This window comes from Delphinus delphis, chromosome 11 (assembly GCF_949987515.2).
Source record: "Delphinus delphis chromosome 11, mDelDel1.2, whole genome shotgun sequence".
Taxonomy (NCBI): Eukaryota; Metazoa; Chordata; class Mammalia; order Artiodactyla; family Delphinidae; genus Delphinus; species Delphinus delphis.
The window spans coordinates 98454453-98472327 of NC_082693.1; the positions used below are offsets into that span (position 1 = coordinate 98454453).

The window sequence follows — 17875 nt, forward strand, 5'->3', positions numbered from 1 at the left end:
GGCAGGGTGAGAAACGCACTTGCATCCTTCTGAGAAGGGGAGCTGGGGACCCGGCACCTAGAGGCTGGGAGGGCCTCAGGGACCATCCAGTGCGAGCCACTCAGTGCAACTCCTCAGACAAGGAGTCTGAGGCCCAGAGAGGGGCAGCATGCTGCCCAAGGTCACACAGTGGCTCAGGAAGTCGGGGAGCCCAGACCTGACATTCCAGAATGACTGAGGTGAGGTCAAAGCCCCAGAGAAGGGGCTCAGAGTCTGAGACCTCGAGTTTAAGTCCAGACCCTAAAATTGGCCAGTTGGGTGACCTTGGACCAACCAAGGGGCCTTTCTAGGTCTCGATGTCCCCACTTTGCAAAATAAGGATGACTGCTCTATATGGCCAAGTCACCACGTCAGGGGACCCACGTGTGGTCCCGGGTGGGCAGGCCTGGCCCCAGCACACAGAGGGTTGCTGACGTGAGCTTCACGCCCACACGTGTGGGACACACCACACATGGGCTCTCCGTGGGTGTACACAGGTTTAGGCATCCATGCATGTGTACCTCTGCATGTGTCCCCATGCCCGTGTCCCTGGGCATATGCCTGGACTTACGTTTGCACAAATGCAGTTCCTACAAGCGTGAGCAAGTGTGTGCTCCCGTGTGTGTTCCTGTGCTCGTGGCCAACGCAGCTCAGATCTGTCAAACCCTGCCTCTCTGCCAACCTGTACTTGCCCCTCTTTGAAAAAACACAGCATTTTCTACAATTCAGTAATAAAAAGGCAAACAACCCAGTTTAAAATGGGCAAAGGACCCGAATAGACATTTCTCCAAAGAAGGTATAAAAATGTCCATTAGGGCTTCCCTGGTGGCGCAGTGGTTGAGAGTCCGCCTGCCGATGCAGGGGACACGGGTTCGTGTCCTGGTCCGGGAGGATCCCACATGCCGCGGAGCGGCTGGGCCCGTGAGCCATGGCCGCTGAGCCTGCGCGTCCGGAGCCTGTGCTCCGCAATGGGAGAGGCCACAGCGGTGAGAGGCCCGCGTACCGCAAAAAAAAGAAAAAAAAAAAATGTCCATTAAGCACAAAAAAAGATGCTCAACGTCATTAGCCATCAAGGAAATGCAGATCAAAGCCACGATGAGACAGCACGTCACACCCACTAGGATGGCTAAAATACAAAGAGAGACGCTAACAAGTGCTGACGAGGACGTGGAGAAATCAGAACCTTCGTGCACCGCTGGTGGGAATGGAAAATGGTGCAGCCGCTATGGAAACCATTTGGAGGTTCCTCAAAATGTTAAATACAGAGTTACTATTAATATTTAACCCAGCAATTCCTCTCCTAGCTATGTACCCAAGAGAAATGAACACGTGTCCACACGACAACTTGTATGTGAATACTCATAGCAGCCTGATTCGCGATAGCCAAAGGAGGAAACAACCCAAATGTCCATCAGCGGACGAATGGATAAAGAAACTGTGGTCTCTCCACACAATGAAACACTCTTCAGCCATATAAAGGAACGGAGTACTGACACCGGCTACGACATGGAGGAACCTTGAAAACGTGATGCTCAGTGAAAGATGCCGGACGCAAGAGCCACATGGTGTATGACTCCATTGATATGAAACGTCCAGCATGGGTAAATCCACAGAGATAGGAAGCAGATGAGTGTTGCCAAGGGCGAGGGGGATTGGAGGATGGTGGCTAAGGGTTTCTTTTTGCAGCGATGAAAATGTTCTAAAATTGACTATGGTGATGGCTGCACAACCTGTGAGTAAACACCAGTGAACAGTACACTTTAAATGCTTGAATTGTGCTGTATGTGAGTTATACCTGAGTGAAGCTGTTCTAAAAACAGACAGCATCTGATGGTTTTAGGGGATTGCATACAACCTGTCCTACTCGATTTAAACTCTCACAGGGGCCCCACCTCACAGTGAGCATGCTTGGCTCAAAGGAGGCGGGTGACTGGCCCAAGGCCTCACGGCAAGCTGACCACAGAGCTGGGATCTGACCCAGGACCCCAGAGTCCATGCTCGGACCACTCCCCCCACACCCACCGGAACAGGGAAACCATACAGTCTGTCTGCCCCCTCACTGACCAGGCCTGAGACCCAGGCTTGCATGTGTCACGCCCGGGCACCCTACTCCATCTCTCACCCTTCCCTCCCTCACTCCTCTGCTACCATCCCAGCACCAAACATGGCCTGCCCTCCTGGCCAACCCCAGGGCCCTAGGGAGGAGGCCCTCAGCCCCTAGCCATCCCCAAGCCCACGGCCAAGCATACAGCGGGACAAGACTAACACATCACAGCCCAGGGGACCAGCGGGCTTGGGAGGGTTCACAGGGAGTGCAGGCAGAGGGCCTCGGTCAGAACCACGGACGGGACAGCAGGGCGGGTGGCTGTAGGGAGGGACTTGGGTGGAGGATGCCCAGTGCGGGCCCCTCTCAAGAAGGATGCCGAAGGTGAGTCCTATATGACAAGAAGAATGACCCATGCAAAGGTGCAGGGAACAGTGTTCAGGCAGAGGGAACAGCAATGCTAAGGTCACAGGGAGGGAGGGAGCCACGTGTGTATGGTTTGATGCAGAAGAGACAGCCACTCCATGGTGACTTTGGGAGCCCGTGGGGACAATATTAGATTTTATTCTATGAACATGGAAAGCCCCTGGAGGGTGCTGCTGTGACCGACATTGGACATGGGACAGGGTGGGCTTCCTGAGTCCTTGGCCCGGCCAGTGGGACAGTGCCAGCTGGTAAGCTCCCCCACTCCTCTGAGACCCTCCACCACCACCCCATTCAGCCCTCAGGCTCCCAGGAGCTTAGAAGGGGTGGGAGAATACCTCCCCCTGCCCACAGTTTACAGGTGGAGAGATGGAGGCCAGGGAGGCCAGGAGACACCCTAGGCCACACCAGCAGCTCCCGGGGTCCCCCAGCGGGGCAGCACAGTGCCCGTGTCCCAGCCTTGGCTCAGTCATGGGGCCTGGGCACGCACCCCCTGCCCGAGCTGCATCCCAGCACACACGGGCGAGGTGGAGAGGCTGTGGGTGGGGGGAGGCAGGGGAGCCTAGAGATGCCTCGAGGCCCACCAGGCCCCCAATCCCCATTTGTGCACTTGAAGGGTCAGAAGCCCAGAGGCCCCGCCCCACCAGGCCCCTGCCATCCTGACCTAGGATTCTGGCGGTGTGGGGGGCCCGGCCTGGACCACCACCGGGTGCGATCCACGCTCTGCTGAGTGAGGCTGGAGAGGATGCCTTGCACCCCGGTGCCTGTTTCTGTACCTGCTAAAGGGAGGTGATAACATCACCCACCTCGCGGGGTCCAGCGCCGCGTGGGTGAGGAAGTGCTCAGGGCGCAGAGGCTGCCTTTATCACCCATCGCAGGGCAGCCTGGACCCTAGGCCTGGGACAGGCGAAGGCCTGCGCTGGCGCTGTGTGTGTGCACGTGCGTGTGCCCGTGCATGTGTGTGTGTGTTGCCCTCTCTGTGTCCCTCTTGCTGTAGGTCTCTGTCTGTCCTTCCCTCTCAGTTTCTGCCTCTCTCTCTACGGCCCTCTGTCCCCCTGGCTCTCTCCAGCCCCGTCCCAGCCGCCGCCCCGGCTCGTCCCCGGCTGAGTCAGTGTCTCCACGCTAAGCTCTTCCCTGCCGTTGTCATAAACAGAGCACTGGAAACAGTCGTGCCAGGTCCGAACACGCCGGCACACCCGCGCCCGCGGCCTTTGTTCTGACCCGGCGGGGCCCTCACAGCCGCAGCGGCCCTCCAGGGGGGTCGTGCTCCGGCTGGGCCCGGGGGGCCTGGCCCAGGGCCACGCGGCGAGGGGCAGCCAGGGCCGGGGGGTCTGCGTCCCCAGCGGGGCTGGCCTTCCAGAAGCTTCCACCCCTGCCCCGTGGCTCTGGGGAGGCTGGCAAGGCCTCTTCTGCGGCCTGTCTCCTTAGGGAGGTCAGCCCCGGGCAGCCTTCCTCAGACCACACCCTCCTTCGTCGGGCCTGCGGCAAAATCAGCCGCTGCCTGTGAGGGGGGACGCGATGGAACCAGAGCCCCTTCCCGCCCCCCCGCAGCTGCCCCCTGTCTCCACCAGCTGGCACCCGGACCCCGCCGGGGCACAGGGCTGAACCGTGGGTTCAGATCTCTAGTTCTCACTGGCGTGTGACCTTGGCCAAGACAGGCTTCCGTGGGCCTCAGTCTCCCCATCTATGCTGTGCGGACAGGGGAACCAGGAGCGAGTGATGTTTGTGCAAGGGCCGGCCGCGGCGGCCTCGGGGGAATGGTGCTCCCACAGTGGCGGCAGGAGGGGTCCCAGGTGGAGACGGACCGAGGTCTGGGCCAGGCCTTGCCCCTGGAGGCCGGGGGTGGAGGCCCGCCCACCTGGGATCTGTGTCCTGCTCGGTGGACCAGACCCCGGCATCCTGGACCCCTCGTCTGTGGAGCCCTGGGCAGATGTGCGTGCCAAGGAAGCAGAGGGTCTTCCTGCCCCTATTCTGAGGAGAGACGCCCCCCCAAGTCCTGGTTGCGTCGGGGCCCCAGCCTCAGCCCTGGTGTGGGTGGGTAGACGGGGGCCCGGAGAATGGGAGGCCGTGCCCAGGGTCACACAGTGGGACCGCGGCAGCGCCCTCTCCCCTCCCAGACCCCATCCGCCCTCCCACAGCCTGTCCTGTCTGTCCGGGCCCTGCCAGTGAAGGTGGAAAATTCCCATCCTGGATGAGCTCCAGGAGGACCTAGAGGAGTCACGTGGAGGGATCGACCACGGCCCAGCCTGAGCCCCCAGCTGCTCACCACCGGCGGGTCCAGAGCCTGGGCGTCTCAGGAACCGCTGCTCCCGGGAGCAAGTTGGCCTTCCGGTGCAGGGGCCCAGAGCCGGGGCCACCCAAGCGACCAAGGCTCATCACACCCTGAACCAGGAGTGGGCTCGGGGAGCCCTGCCTCCAGGAAAGTCTTTCTGATTCTGACATTCGAGGCCCCAATTCTCCCTAGCGTCCTGCCCGCCGGGACCCCGGGCCTCGAGCCTGGACAATGTCTGTTCTGCTGCCTCATGCTGGGCCCCCGGGATGGGGGTGGGGGTAGGGAGTGACCAGGACAGACAGGACAAAGCTGTGTGTCCCTCAGAGCTGGGGCCTGTGGGCCGAGAGGGCGTGCCCGGTGCAAAGCCGGGGCCCGGCAGGCCTCCCAGTCCAGCCCCATCGGCTCACCCAGGGCATCCCGGGTGCAAGGCTCCGAGCGCAGGGCTGGGTGGCCTTCGCTCCACTGCCAGCGCCCTGCCCCTGGCCTGACAGGCAGCAGGCACTCAGCGCTTACAGGCTGAGCAGTTACAGGTGCTGCCAAAGGGAACCACCCTCACGCCCCTGCGCCGCCCCCGGAAGCAGATGGTCTGCCCTCAGCCGAGCTGGAGGACGGCATCCTGGGAGAAGGCAGTCAGACCTGGGTTCGAATGTCTGCTCTGCCCCTGACCAGGGTGACTCCGGGCAACTCCTGACCCCTCTGAGAGCAGTGCCGCCAGCAGAGGTCTCACACAAGCCACACAGGTCATTTTAACTTTTCTAGTTGCCACATAAAGGAAGTGAAGATAATTAGGTGAGCTTAAACTTGGTAACACATTTTATTTAGCCAATATATCCAAATATTACCATTGCTACATCTTAATGTGAAAAGATCACGAAAGAGCTATTTTTCTTGCTTCTTTTCTCTCCAAGTCTTTGAAACCTGTCATGTGTCTCACACTCAATGGCACACCGCAGCTCGCACGCTCTCCTGCCCGTGGTGGCCTGTGCCCCCAGAGTGGACAGTGCAGGCTTCGTCCCTCCTGGGGACTCGTGTCGGACCTCCCTGAGCCTGGTGTGCAAGCCCCGGGCAGGGGGCCGGGCATGCGGTAGGTGCACAGGGCCTGGGAGCTGCCCTTTCTCCTTCAAGGCCCCAGCCAGTGGCCGACTTGAAGCCCCCAGACCCTCGCCTTTCAGACACTCAGAGGTAGGCCACTCTGCTCCCTCAGAGTGTCCAGGAACGGATGGCCTTTGCTGAGCCCCTACTGCAGGCAGCCAGGAGGCTCAGGGCTTGCTCCCAACGCAAATCTCACCCACAAAACAAACGGGCGCCACGTGAGGCAGGATTAGGGGTGGCCCCTATGCCTGGTCATGTCCGAGCGGCTCGTGATGGGCGGGACTCAGTGTTCCATGGCAGCTCGGGGTGGGCGGGGGCCCGAGTGCGCGCAGCTGCAGCCCCCATGCCCGTGCCAGTGGGTCCCAAGGGGCTGGGCTCAGGCAGAGATGGGGCGGTGGGTGGCAGAAGGCCCCCTGTGCTCAGACCCACCTGTGCCTTCCTGGCCTTCACAGCGCTCATGCCTCAGCCCACAGCCCTCCAGCCGTGACCCCTCCTGCCGCCTCCGGTCTCCCCACCGTCCCGTTTGCTCCAGGCGCTCCCACAGTTCCTGGAAAATACCATCCACTTTCTTCCGGCCTCTGGACTTTGGTACATGCTGTTCCCTCCACCTGGAGCCCCCTTCCCTGCTCTCACCTTCAGGCTGGTCTGGGTCACTCTGATCCTCCCTCGGGTCTCAACGGACACATCACCCCATCAAGGAAGCCCTCGACAGCAGTCCTCATTCCGTTGTGGCGCCTGTTAGAAATGCCCTGCCTGGGGACCCTGAGTTTCTAACGGGTGTCCCTGGAATACGAGGTTCACCCCTGACTCTCATGCTTTCCCCCGTCCCCCTCCCGCACCCCATGGAAAAAGACAGTTGAGTTGGGGACGCATTCACATATCCCACCCCAACAAGCTCATTTCCAGGTAACGGGAGAGACAGGTAGGAGGGGCCAGGGTGGCCCAGCCTCGCTCTGTAGGGGAGAAAATAGGCTTGGGTGGGCTCCGGTGGCCAGAGGGTGGAGGCCGCCCGGCGTGAGGGGAGACCTCGTTGGTGGAGGGAGGATTAGGGTGGGCCTCAACTCCCCAGAGGAAGCACAGCAACTGGCCCCCCGAGGGCCCCAGGGCAAAGCCGGCACAGGGTCATCATAAGAAAGATCTCTCTTATGTGGAGTAGTAAGCTCCCCATCTCTGGAAGCATCCAAGCAACAGCACCAGGTGCTGGAAAAGGAGTTGGAACTTCGCACAGGCGTCGATTTGCGCCTTTAAAGGGTTTGCCTTCAGCTCTCAAGATTTAGGCGTGGCCCAAGGTCACAGGCAGGGCCTGATGGGGGGCCTGTCCCACCCACCCAGGCCATCCCCCCTCTCAGGGCCAATCATTAATTGGCACCGCTCGAGTGGCTGCCTGCCAGCCCATGGCCCAGCTCCCATCCCATGCCCGGGGCACCTGCATGCCTCTTACATGGGCTGGCCTCGCTGCTCAGCCCGACTTCCTGCTTGTGAGTCCCAGGAGCTGAGCCCTGGGCGGAGCGAGGGGCCTGCTCAGACCACCATGACAGCACGCAGAGGGACTCCTGCTGCCTGCAGGGCTCAGCCCAGCTCAGCCTGCAGCCAGGGCCCTCCTGGCTGAGAGCTGGGCCTTCCCCGGAGGGCAGCGAGGAGCCGGGGGAGGGGGTGGGGCTTCCGGCTGGTCGGGAGACAGCCTGGGTGTTAGGAAGCCCACCCCCCGGGGGGCAGAGAGCAGAGGGAACCTCAGGCAGGTGCTGAGCTGGCCCGGGGCTGACAGACCCCTGAGGGGGAAGCGCCAGGGCGTGGCTTCAGGCCCCCTGTGGATGACAGAGAGCCAGGAGGGGTGAAAAAAGGCTTGGTGGCCAGCGGGGAAATCAGCTGTGAATAAGCAGGCGGAGGGGAAGGGCCTCCCAGGGTGAGAAGCTGCAGGAGGGAAGCGGCCCGGCAGGCTCAGCGATGGCCAAAGCTCTAGTTTCCAGAAGGGATGGAGGGAGGCAGGGGCTACTCAGACTCCAAGCTAGGAAGCTAACTTTATCCTGGGCAATAGGGAGCTACTGAAGGTTTTGGAGGAAGGGAGTGACATGGCATGGACGGGGTGGGGAAGGAGGCATAGGGAGGAACTGACAGCTGCCAGAGGAGGGCCAGGGAGGCAGGCCCGCAGTGGCCATGGGGCAGAGTGGGGGGATTGACAGAGGGGACAACCCCAGGTTTCTGCTGGACGACTGGGTGGTCAGGCCAGCAGGGGAGGCTGAGGATGGAGACTTCAGCAGCAAGATGCTGAACGTGTTGACCAGAGGCTCCCATGGGTCAGCCGCGCCGAGTGGTCCACAGGGGGCAGCCGTGCCGGTCTTGACGCCGGTGGGGGGGGTGGGAGAGCTGATTGGGGCGGGGCTGGGAAGGAGCAACCAGAGGCTAGAGGAAGCCCAGGTGAGCTGGGGCCCAGCCAAGGAAGAGGGTCAGTCGGCCACACCAAGGTCACTAATGGCCGGCACAGGGGTGACTGGAGTGAGAAAATGAGGGACGGGGACAGTGGGTGTGGACATCTCTGCCAAAAACTCTGCCTCTGAAATGCTCATGAAAGTGAGAGGGGGTGTCCTAGGTGGGCTCCCTAGAAGCAGAGCCTGAGATGCCTGATCCCAAGGGGAGCTCAGGGCGTGAAGAATGTCACAGAGCAGCCCCACCTGCACAAGGGGACTTTATACCCTCTGCATCAGCCCGTCCTTGGCTGTAGGCACCCCTCTCTGTGGGCAGAGGGCTAGACTCCAAGAAGGAACAGCTGTGAGCTGCAAGCCAAGATCCTTACAGCACCAGGGGCTGCTCTCAGGGAAAGTGATGTGGGTCCCTACGCGGGGGCCGGTCGCTGGCAGGGGGGCCTACGCCAATCCTCTGGGCTTTGGAGGGTGCATAGGAGCCCGGCATTTACTATTGGTGCTATTGGTGAACTCCCCGCCTGGGGCCTGACCCTGACGAGAGGATCAGAGTGGCCAGGTCTCCCTCACCGCCTATGTCTTGAGGTCCTAAATGAAGGGCAAGTTCCCACCCGTCCTCAGGCCACAGGACCATGTCCACTGCCCGTCCCCCTTTGCACAGGGAGGCAGGGAGGGCTACCAGAAAGGGGATCTGAACCCAGCTCCCCCGTGTGGCCACTGGCCACCGCACAAGTCCCCTGGCCTCAGTATCCTCAGCTGTGCCGTGGGGATGGTCACAGCTGCATCGGAGCCCAGGGTCCTGGGGGGCGGGGTGGGTGGGAAGGGGACGGGCAGTGCCAGGCAGGCAGGTGGGCACCTGGCATGAAGCGGGCACTGGTGCCCATGCCCTCCCAGCTGCGGGGGACGGGGCAGGCAGTCCCACCCTCTCCGCTGGCACCTGGAGGGCGGAAGCTGCACTTGGGTGGCGCGGCCCTCGGGAGGGGGCGGTGCTACCCCCCGTGCCAGGTGCCACCCACAGGCTGCTCACCCAAAGGAGCCCCTGGGGGCTTTCCCCTGTGCCTCCCCCAGCCCCACGCAGGCGTTCCAAGCCCTGCAGAGCTCAGCTCTGGCCTCCGTCCCGCCAGCTGTGACTCCGCTCCAAAGGCCCAGGCTCCTTGGTCCTCTGGGAACGGAAGGACCTGTTGTGATCACACGTTTGGAGGCTCACCTGTGCCCGCAGGTTGGGGTCTGGGATAACAGGGCAGCCCTGCATGCCCGGCACTGTGTCCCCTTATCACTCCCTGCCCTCTGACCCTCACAATGGCCTGGGGGTGGGGGGTGGCAGGTGTCTCACCATCCCCACCCTCACTCGTTCAACAGCTGTTTACTAAGTACCTACTGCACACAGGCACTGGGAGAGGTGCTGGGGACCCAGACAAGGGCCTGCTCGCTCAGAGCTCAGGTTACAAACGAGCAAACTGAGGCCCCGAAGCCCCAAGGGCAAGACCCAAGGTCACACAGCGGCTCCAAATCAGGTCAGGCTCCGCAAGTCCCACTTCTCCCTTTCACTCCTCAGTCTCCTTCCCTGTAAAATGGGCACACGGGAGCCTCCCCCGGGGCCGTGTGGCCCAGGGACTGTGCAAAGCGCAGAGGGGCTCAGCCCACAGAAACCTGGATGTGCCGCTGCCCACGGAATCGGAGGCCACCCCTCTCCCCCGCCCCACCCCCCGCCCCCGCACAACCCTGCCCTCCCTCCAGCCGGACTCCTCCCTGCCCCCACCTGTCACACTGCTGCGCCCTGCTGTTCCCTCTGGCCAGAGTCCCTTCCACTCTCAGAATCCCAGCTACAATCATACAGCGCTTCCTGTGGGCCGCCACCTTTCGCATCAAGCCCCCCAACCACCCCCTGCAGGAACCACGACTTACCCCATTTCCAGACACAGACACAGAGACATGGAGAGACAAAGCCTCGTGCCTAGGGCCACCCAGCTGCCGTGCATCAGCACGGCGTGCCTCTAACCACTGCGCCACCAACCTGCCCGCTCACGTCCACACAGGACAGTGTCCCCCAGCCTGACAGCCCAGAGCAAGGGCCCTCGTCCATTCACACGGGCTGGCCCCTGTCGACACCTCCCTCGTTCCAGACGCGGCAGTGTCCCAGAGGGCCAGGCCAGGTCCGGGTCCGGGTCTCCCTGGGGTCCTAGGCCTCCAGCAGGCCACACCCAGAGAAGTGCTGTTACAGCAAAGAAATCAGCCAGCAGGTGTAGAAAAGCGAGCGTGGGCCACCTGGCCTGGCCTGCAGTGGGTGGCCTGGCCCCCAGGCACCCAAAGCCCCGAAGGCGGGGTCCCCGCAAGCCCGGAGGCGCCCTTACCTACTCGGAGCTCTTGCCCGAAGACAGTCTTCTCGCCGAGGGCGGAGCAGTTCCAGCGTCCGAAGCGGAACTGGTACTGGCACTCGTTGATGCCCATCTGCGCCCCCTCCCCAATCACGATGATGGCATCGGGCCGGCTCTGGCAGATGGCACGCTGCCGCGGGGCCAAGCCAGGAATCTTGTTGCAGATGATGTTGGCTCCCAGGGCCACGACGGATGACAGCGCTCTGTAGGGGGGGAGAGGATGCCGAGGAGGTGAGACACCTTGGCAGACTCCCGCCACCCCGCCCCTGCCACTCTCCCCACTCAGTCCCTCGGCCAGCAGACGTGTTCCAGGAGCCCACCTCGTGCCAAGCTCTGCCCGCCAAGGAACAGAGCACAGAGCCCTGCCCTCAGGCACCATGTTCCACTGACCTGCACACAGGATTCCAGCTCGAAAAGGCACACACACCCGCGCCCCCCAGCCTCGAATCTGCAGGAACGGGATCGCAAGAACCACGGCATCACAAGTTCCATGAATCAACAGTCCCGTGGAATACAAGAACCGCGCCTCTCTGTGCCTCCGAATCAGACGCACAGACCCTTCGTGGATTTGACAGCCACCAGCTTGTGACTGTCCACAGCTGCCCCCAAGCAGCAGACCCCAACTCCCAGACAACTGAGGCTTTTCCATCACTTGTAGACCCCCGGCTCCCTCCACCCCAGGGTGCCTGGACCAGGCAGGCTGCGAAGTAGGCTGGGCAGGCCGGCAGCCAAGCCCACCGGGTCCTGACTGCAGCTACAGCCCGTGTGTGACCTTGGGGAGACATTCTGCCTCTCTGAGACTCAGTTTTCACACCCATGACATGGGGTATAAAACACCTTTCTCCCCCTCTCCGAGGGGAGAAAGGCTGCACACACACGTGGGGATGACTGGTGTTATTGTTTCTGGAAGACTGGGTGCACTCAGAGGAGGAAACAGGAGCTGATGTGCATTGAGCACCTACTGTGTGCTAGGCTCGGGTGCTTTATTGCAACATTGTATCCTCAGAGCGGTCCCCTGAGGGTGCCTAGTAATTAATCTCCCAGCACCCTGCAGGGACTGGGGGGCTGTTTCTCTCTTCCCCTGGGTGTCATCGGTGTGATTGTTTATTCGTTTAAGGAGGTGAAATTCACGTTGCAGAAAGTTAACCATTTTACAGTTCTGCGGCATTGAGTACATTGCCAATGTCGGTCAACCACCACCTCTATCAAGTTCCAAGGCACTCACCACCCCCGAAGGCAACCCCTACCCCTTAGCAGTCACTCCCCTAGCCCCTGGCAGCCACTGGACATTTCATACAGATGGAATCATACAACATGTGACCTTTTGTGCCTGGCTTCTTTCCCTTAGTATAACCTCCTCAAAGTTCATCCTCATTGTATCATGAACTTCCTTCCTTTTTATGATGGCCAAATAATATTCCATTGTAATGCGAGATCACATTCTGTTTATCCCTTCATCACTGATGGACATTTGGGTTGTTTCCACCTTTTGGCTGTTGTGAATAACGCTGCTCTGAACACGTGCACACAAGTTTTCTTTGAGTCCCTATTTTCCATTCTTCGGGGCATGTACCCAGGAGTGGAATTGCTGGGTCACAAGGTCGTTGGTTTTGCTTTCTGAGGAACGGGCAGGCTGTTTCCCCACAGAAGCTGCATCAATTGTTTGGTTTTAAGCACCCAGGGAAGGGACAGCAAGCTGAAAGGAGGCGGGCTGGGTTCCGCAGACCCACAGCAACAGCTGGGTTTCAAGACAGAGTTTGGGGGCAAAAGGTGGGAGTGGGGAGGCCACGAGGGGCTCCCCAAAGCCGCTGCGCAGGCCCTGGCCTCCTAGCACGGTGAGTTCCCTCCTTCTGCCCACAGCCTGCCAGCCCCTTTCTTGAGAGAAACGAGTCAGTGTTTTTCCAGGGCAGCCGAGCACCCACGGCCAGCTGGGAAAGTCCCCGTGTGGCCTGAGCCCACAGCACGTGCTGCGACCAGGACGCCCCGGCGACACTCAATCCCCGTGGCCCGCCAGCCCCACCCACTAATCTGGCCAAGACCCCCCTGGGTCTCCCACGGGCACCACGGGCAGCAACGCCTGAGGCTGGCGTGAAGGAAGAGCATCTGGGCAGGCGGGGCTGGGAGCGGGCTGGAATCTGGGGAATTCAGCCCAAAGTAATTGTAGCTGCTCAGAAAACCAACCCAGGGAAATGAGATGGATGGGAACCCTGCCGGGCACCAGCCTCCAGCCCTCCGGTCGGAGCCTGGATGCGAAAAGCACATTCCCCATGCCCAGATCCTTCCAGCAGGCTCTGGGCTGCCAAGGCCCTGCTGCCCAGGGTGAGAACCCTTGCTCCTGGGGGCAGAAGTTCAGACACATGGGGTCTAACTGGATGCAGCTGGGGGCAGAAACAGATTATTGCAGCCCTGGTCTCCCCTCTCCAGGCAGGCCACCCCTAGCACACACCTCCCCCCACCCCACCCTGATGGTGTCCCTGAGAGCCCACCTACAGCTCCCTGGGTTCCTTTGATCGGAATCTGACGCCTCCTAGGATCTGGTCTCTGACGACCTGCCACCCCTGCTTGCGCTCGTCCCTCTGCTGGCATGCTGGTCTCCCTCCCTTTCTTCTGTCTCGAAAACTCTCCTGCCCTTCCAGGCCCAAGGGCAAAGCCCCACTGGGCTCTTCCCCAGGCACCCAGGACACACATTGTGGGCGCTTGTCCCTCGAGTACCAACCTCACCCCTGGTCTCATGGTCGTTGTTTCCACCCCTGGCTCCCCCACCAGCCCGCAAACACGTCGAGGGCAGTGCCAGGTCTGAGTTGGCCCTAGGGCCTCGGGGACTGCCCCGTGTAGCCGACCATGAGTGTGGAGTGGACGAATGAATGAACGAATGAATGAATACTCAGGGATTATGTCAAAAAGAGCTCCTGCAAGTCAATAACAAGAAGACCACATTTAAAAAATGGGTGAAGGACTTAAACCTTTCTCCAAGGAGAGACAAATGGCCAACGAGCACGGGAAAAGATTCTAAACATCAATCATCATTAGGGTAATGCAGATCAGAACCACGGAGAGGAAATACCTCACACCCACCAAGACGGCTGTGATCAAAACAACAGAAAAGAGCACGCATTGGCGAGGATGTGGGCAAACTGGGACCCTTATGCATTGCCGGTGAGAATGTTAAATGGTGCAGCCACTGTAGACAGCAGCTGGGAAGTTCCTCCCAAAGGAATGACCATAGCACCCAGCAATTCCACTCCTAGGTGTGTGTTCAAAAGAATGAAGGCAGGCGTTCCAACAAAAACCTGTACACAAATGTTCATAGCAGCACTAGTCACAATAGCCAAAAGGAGGAACTAACCCAAATGTCCGTCAACGGATGAATGGATAAACAGAATGTGGTCCACCCGGACAGTGGAATATTATTTGGCCACGAAAAGGAATGAAGTACAGACACATGCTACATGCATGAACCTTAAAAACATTATACTCGGGCTTCCCTGGTGGTGCAGTGGTTGGGAGTCCGCCTGCCGATGCAGGGGACGCGGGTTCGTGCCCCGGTCCGGGAAGATCCCACATGCCGCGGAGCGGCTGGGCCCGTGAGCCGTGGCCACTGAGCCTGCGCGTCCGGAGCCTGTGCTCCGCAACGGGAGAGGCCACAGCAGTGAGAGGCCCGCGTACCGCAAAAAAAAAAAAAAAAGAAAAAGAAAAAGAAGTGCGTTATCTTCAGCTCCTCCGCCTTGTCCTCCGAGCCCCGGCTGCAGGTAAATCCACAGAGACAGAAGCAGAGCAGGCCAGGGGCTGGGGGAGGGGCAACAAGGAGTCACTGCCTCCTAGGTGCGGAACTTCCACCTGGGGTGATGGACAAGTTACGGAACTAGATAGGGGTGATGGTTACACAACACTGAAGATGTATGAAATGCCACGGAATTGTATACTTTAACACGGTGAAAGTGAAGTGGCAAATTTTATGTTAAATGAACTTTGAACACGATTTTTAAAAATGCTCTCTGGGCTTCCCTGGTGGCTCAGTGGTTAAGAATCCTCCTGCCAATGCAGGGGACACGGGTTCGATCCCTGGTCCGGGAAGATCCCACATGCTGCGCAGCAACGAAGCCCGTGCGCCACAACTACTGAAGCCCACGCGCCTAGAGCCCGTGCTCCGCAACAAGAGAAGCCACCGCAATGAGAAGCCCGCGCACCGCAACGAAGAGTAGCCCCCGCTCGCCGCAACTAGAGAAAGCCCGCGCGCAGCAACAAAGACCCAACGCAGCCAAAAATAAAATTAATTAATTTTTTAAAAATGCTCTCTGTACACAGGACTCCCACATCCCCGGCCATAGGTGGGATCTGTGGAAGGGGACCAGAGGGGCCTTGCCCGGCTGGTACCCTGTAGGCTTCTCCCAGGCGACTGATGCTGATGCAGTAGGGGGATGGGAGCCCCCAGCCATCCTCCGGATGTCAGTGTGTAGATTAGAGGTAAAACAAAAGCTTCAGAGAAGAGAGTCGCACCGTATACCAGGAGCAAAAATAATCAGATATGGTTGATAGTTCAGAAATGATTTCAACATTGTCTCCCTTACAATGTGGAGATTTTTTTCCCCTAAAGATATTAAATATTCCCATTCTGAGCACCCGCCTTGGACAACACAGGCCTCCGCTGTGTCTCAATCCTCTCTTTGCAAGATGAGCCTTGCCATCCCCGTGTTACAGGAGTGTGGACTGGAGCTCAGAGAGGCTAAGGGACCTGCCCAAGGCCACACAGCCAGGTCTCTGCTTCCAGAACTCAGGTGGAGACAGCACTGTGGCTCAAAGCACAGCACACAGTAGGAGCATAATATAGAAGACGGCCTGGAGTGGGAAACTACACCCACTCTTCATTCTCAAAACACAGCTTACATCCTGTCCGCATTTAAAATCCTCCAGGTCACTGGTTAATTCGTGCAGGTTTCTGGACAGCTGCTGGTGCCAGTGGTTGAGCTCTGGCAACCGGTCCGGTGCCCCGTCCATCCCCTCTCCTACAGCCTGACCACTGGCCTCTCTGAACAGGCCTGGCCCGCCTCGCCCCAGGACCTGGCCTCACTACACCTGAAGACCTGCCCGCACTGTTCCTTCCACCCGGAGGGGAGGGGGCTGCAGATGTGAGTGGCGCGTTAGGAAACCGTCAGAGTGGGAAAGGGGTAAAAATACACGGCGTCTACAGAACTGATGCCCTGCTGGAGACAGGAACGGGACTCGGCAGCATTCTGGGGTAACTGCAGTTTGGGGTGAGGACATGCTATGGGCACTCGCAGCAAGGTGTCCCACCGGGTGGGCCCGGCTCTCACCCTCTGGGAGGCTGCCCGCCCAGGTGCCCCAGGAGAGGCTGGCAGGGCGGCTCTGCGTGGCCCTGAGCACAGAGAAGCCGGGCGGGGCGCTCGTGTTTCAGTTGCTGACTTTTTCCATGGAAAATTCTGCTCTGGGCTCATCTCCCTGCGCTATTCAGGGAGGGGCCTCGGGACACAGGCAAGATGCCAGGGGGAGTGGGCAAAGCTGAAAGTCTGGAACTTTCCTCACTCCTGGCCTGGGCCAGTCCCATGAAGGGAGCTCGGAGGAGGAGGGTTTCAGGCCCTGCAGACAAGAAGCCCCCACCTCGTCCCCGTCCCCGGGGGCTGTGGGCAGGGCTCTCCGATCTCAGACCAGAGGGTGCTGGGTTGGAGCCCGGCATTGTGCAAGGAGGGGGCTGCCACTGAACAATCGGAGGGTCTTTCTCCTGCCAGAGAGGTCCAAGTGGATGGGGCTGCCCCAAGGACGAGGGGGTTCCAGCGGGGCTGAGGGGCAGGTGACCACTGCCAGGTGACAGATGGGCAGAGAAGTGGCCAAGGGCGGGGGGGGGGTGGGCTTTGCTGTATTATTAGCTGGGTACCAGGCTGCCCACCTGGCAGCTCTGCGGGGAGGGGTCAGGAACATGAGCGCTGGTGCGGGCCAGCTTGTTTGGAACCCTGGCTCTGCCTTTTCCTAGCTCTGAGACCTCAGGCAAGTTTCTTAACCTCTCTGTGCCTCAGTTTCCACATCTGTAAAGTGGGAGTAATAATAGCCATGATCATCACAGAGCTGCCGGGAGGGGTGCTTGAGGCGAAGCACATGGCACTTCGTAGCTGGCCTGTGGCGAGAGGCCATGGACGTTGGCCATCATTAACTAACTCTCACAGCCTGAGACTGGAGCCCCATTACTGACCCTCATTCACTGAGCCCCCAGGATCCAGCCCCCTTGCGGGGGGGCTGTTTCCATCAGGGGGACCGGGCTTAAACCGGCAACTCTGAAGCCAGTGGGTGCTCATATCAGCCACTGCATCCACCACCAAGGGGTTCATTCCTGGACCAGCTCTTCCCTCTGACCCAGCAATTTCACACTAGGGTCTATACACCCAAGAAAAGTAAGCACTTACATCTGCCAAAGGACATGAACGCGGGTCTCCAGCTCAAACTGGGAACAGCAACCCAGGTGTCCATCACCAGGAGAATGAGAGATAAACTGCAGGACATTCACCCAGCCAGATGCGAACCGCTTACACGGGTGACTCCCCCAGACACCATGTGGAGTGAAAGACGGGAGAACGCCGATGCTACCACGTATGAGAAGCTCCAGGCAGGGGCTTCCCTGGTGGCGCAGTGGTTGAGAGTCTGCCTGCTAATGCAGGGGACACGGGTTTGAGCCCTGGTCTGGGAGGATCCCACATGCCGCGGAGCAACTAAGCCCGTGAGCCACAACTACTGAGCCTGCGCGTCTGGAGCCTGTGCTCCGCAACAGGAGAGGCCGCGATAGTGAGAGGCCCCGTGCACCGCGATGAAGAGTGGCCCCCGCTTGCCACAACTAGAGAAAGCCCTCGCACAGAAACGAAGACCCAACACAGCAAAAATAAATTAATTAATTAATAAACTCCTACCCCCAACATCTTCTTAAAAAAAAAAAGAAGCTCTAGGCCAAGCAGGACTCAGAAGTCACCCTGAGGTGGGAGGCACTGATGGGGAGGGGCCAGGGGGGAGCCTGCTCTGCTGGGGGCCCGAATGTTCTCTATCTCAAGCTGGGCAGGGGTTACACAGGTGCCCATGTAGGTGAAAAGGCATCAAAATGCCCATTAGAGATTTCTGCACTTTATGTAAGTTATACCTCGACAAAAAAGTAAACTGTTGCAATACAGAAGTTTACAGGGCTGGCAGAACAAGGCAAGAATACAAACTCCAAGTTTTCTGACAAAAATTAAAATAA

The 17875-nt window shown here is 59.6% G+C and overlaps 1 protein-coding gene across 2 annotated transcripts in view; it reads right to left on the reverse strand.

Annotated features, from left to right (window-relative positions):
* Positions 1 to 17875, reverse strand: part of WNT7B (Wnt family member 7B) — a 52648-nt gene that overhangs the window by 14905 nt on the left and 19868 nt on the right. For both annotated transcript variants that reach the window (XM_060024008.1, XM_060024009.1), the window contains exon 2: positions 10618 to 10844. In XM_060024008.1, the coding sequence (XP_059879991.1) occupies positions 10618 to 10844 (227 nt within the window). The remainder of the gene's footprint in view (positions 1 to 10617; positions 10845 to 17875) is intronic.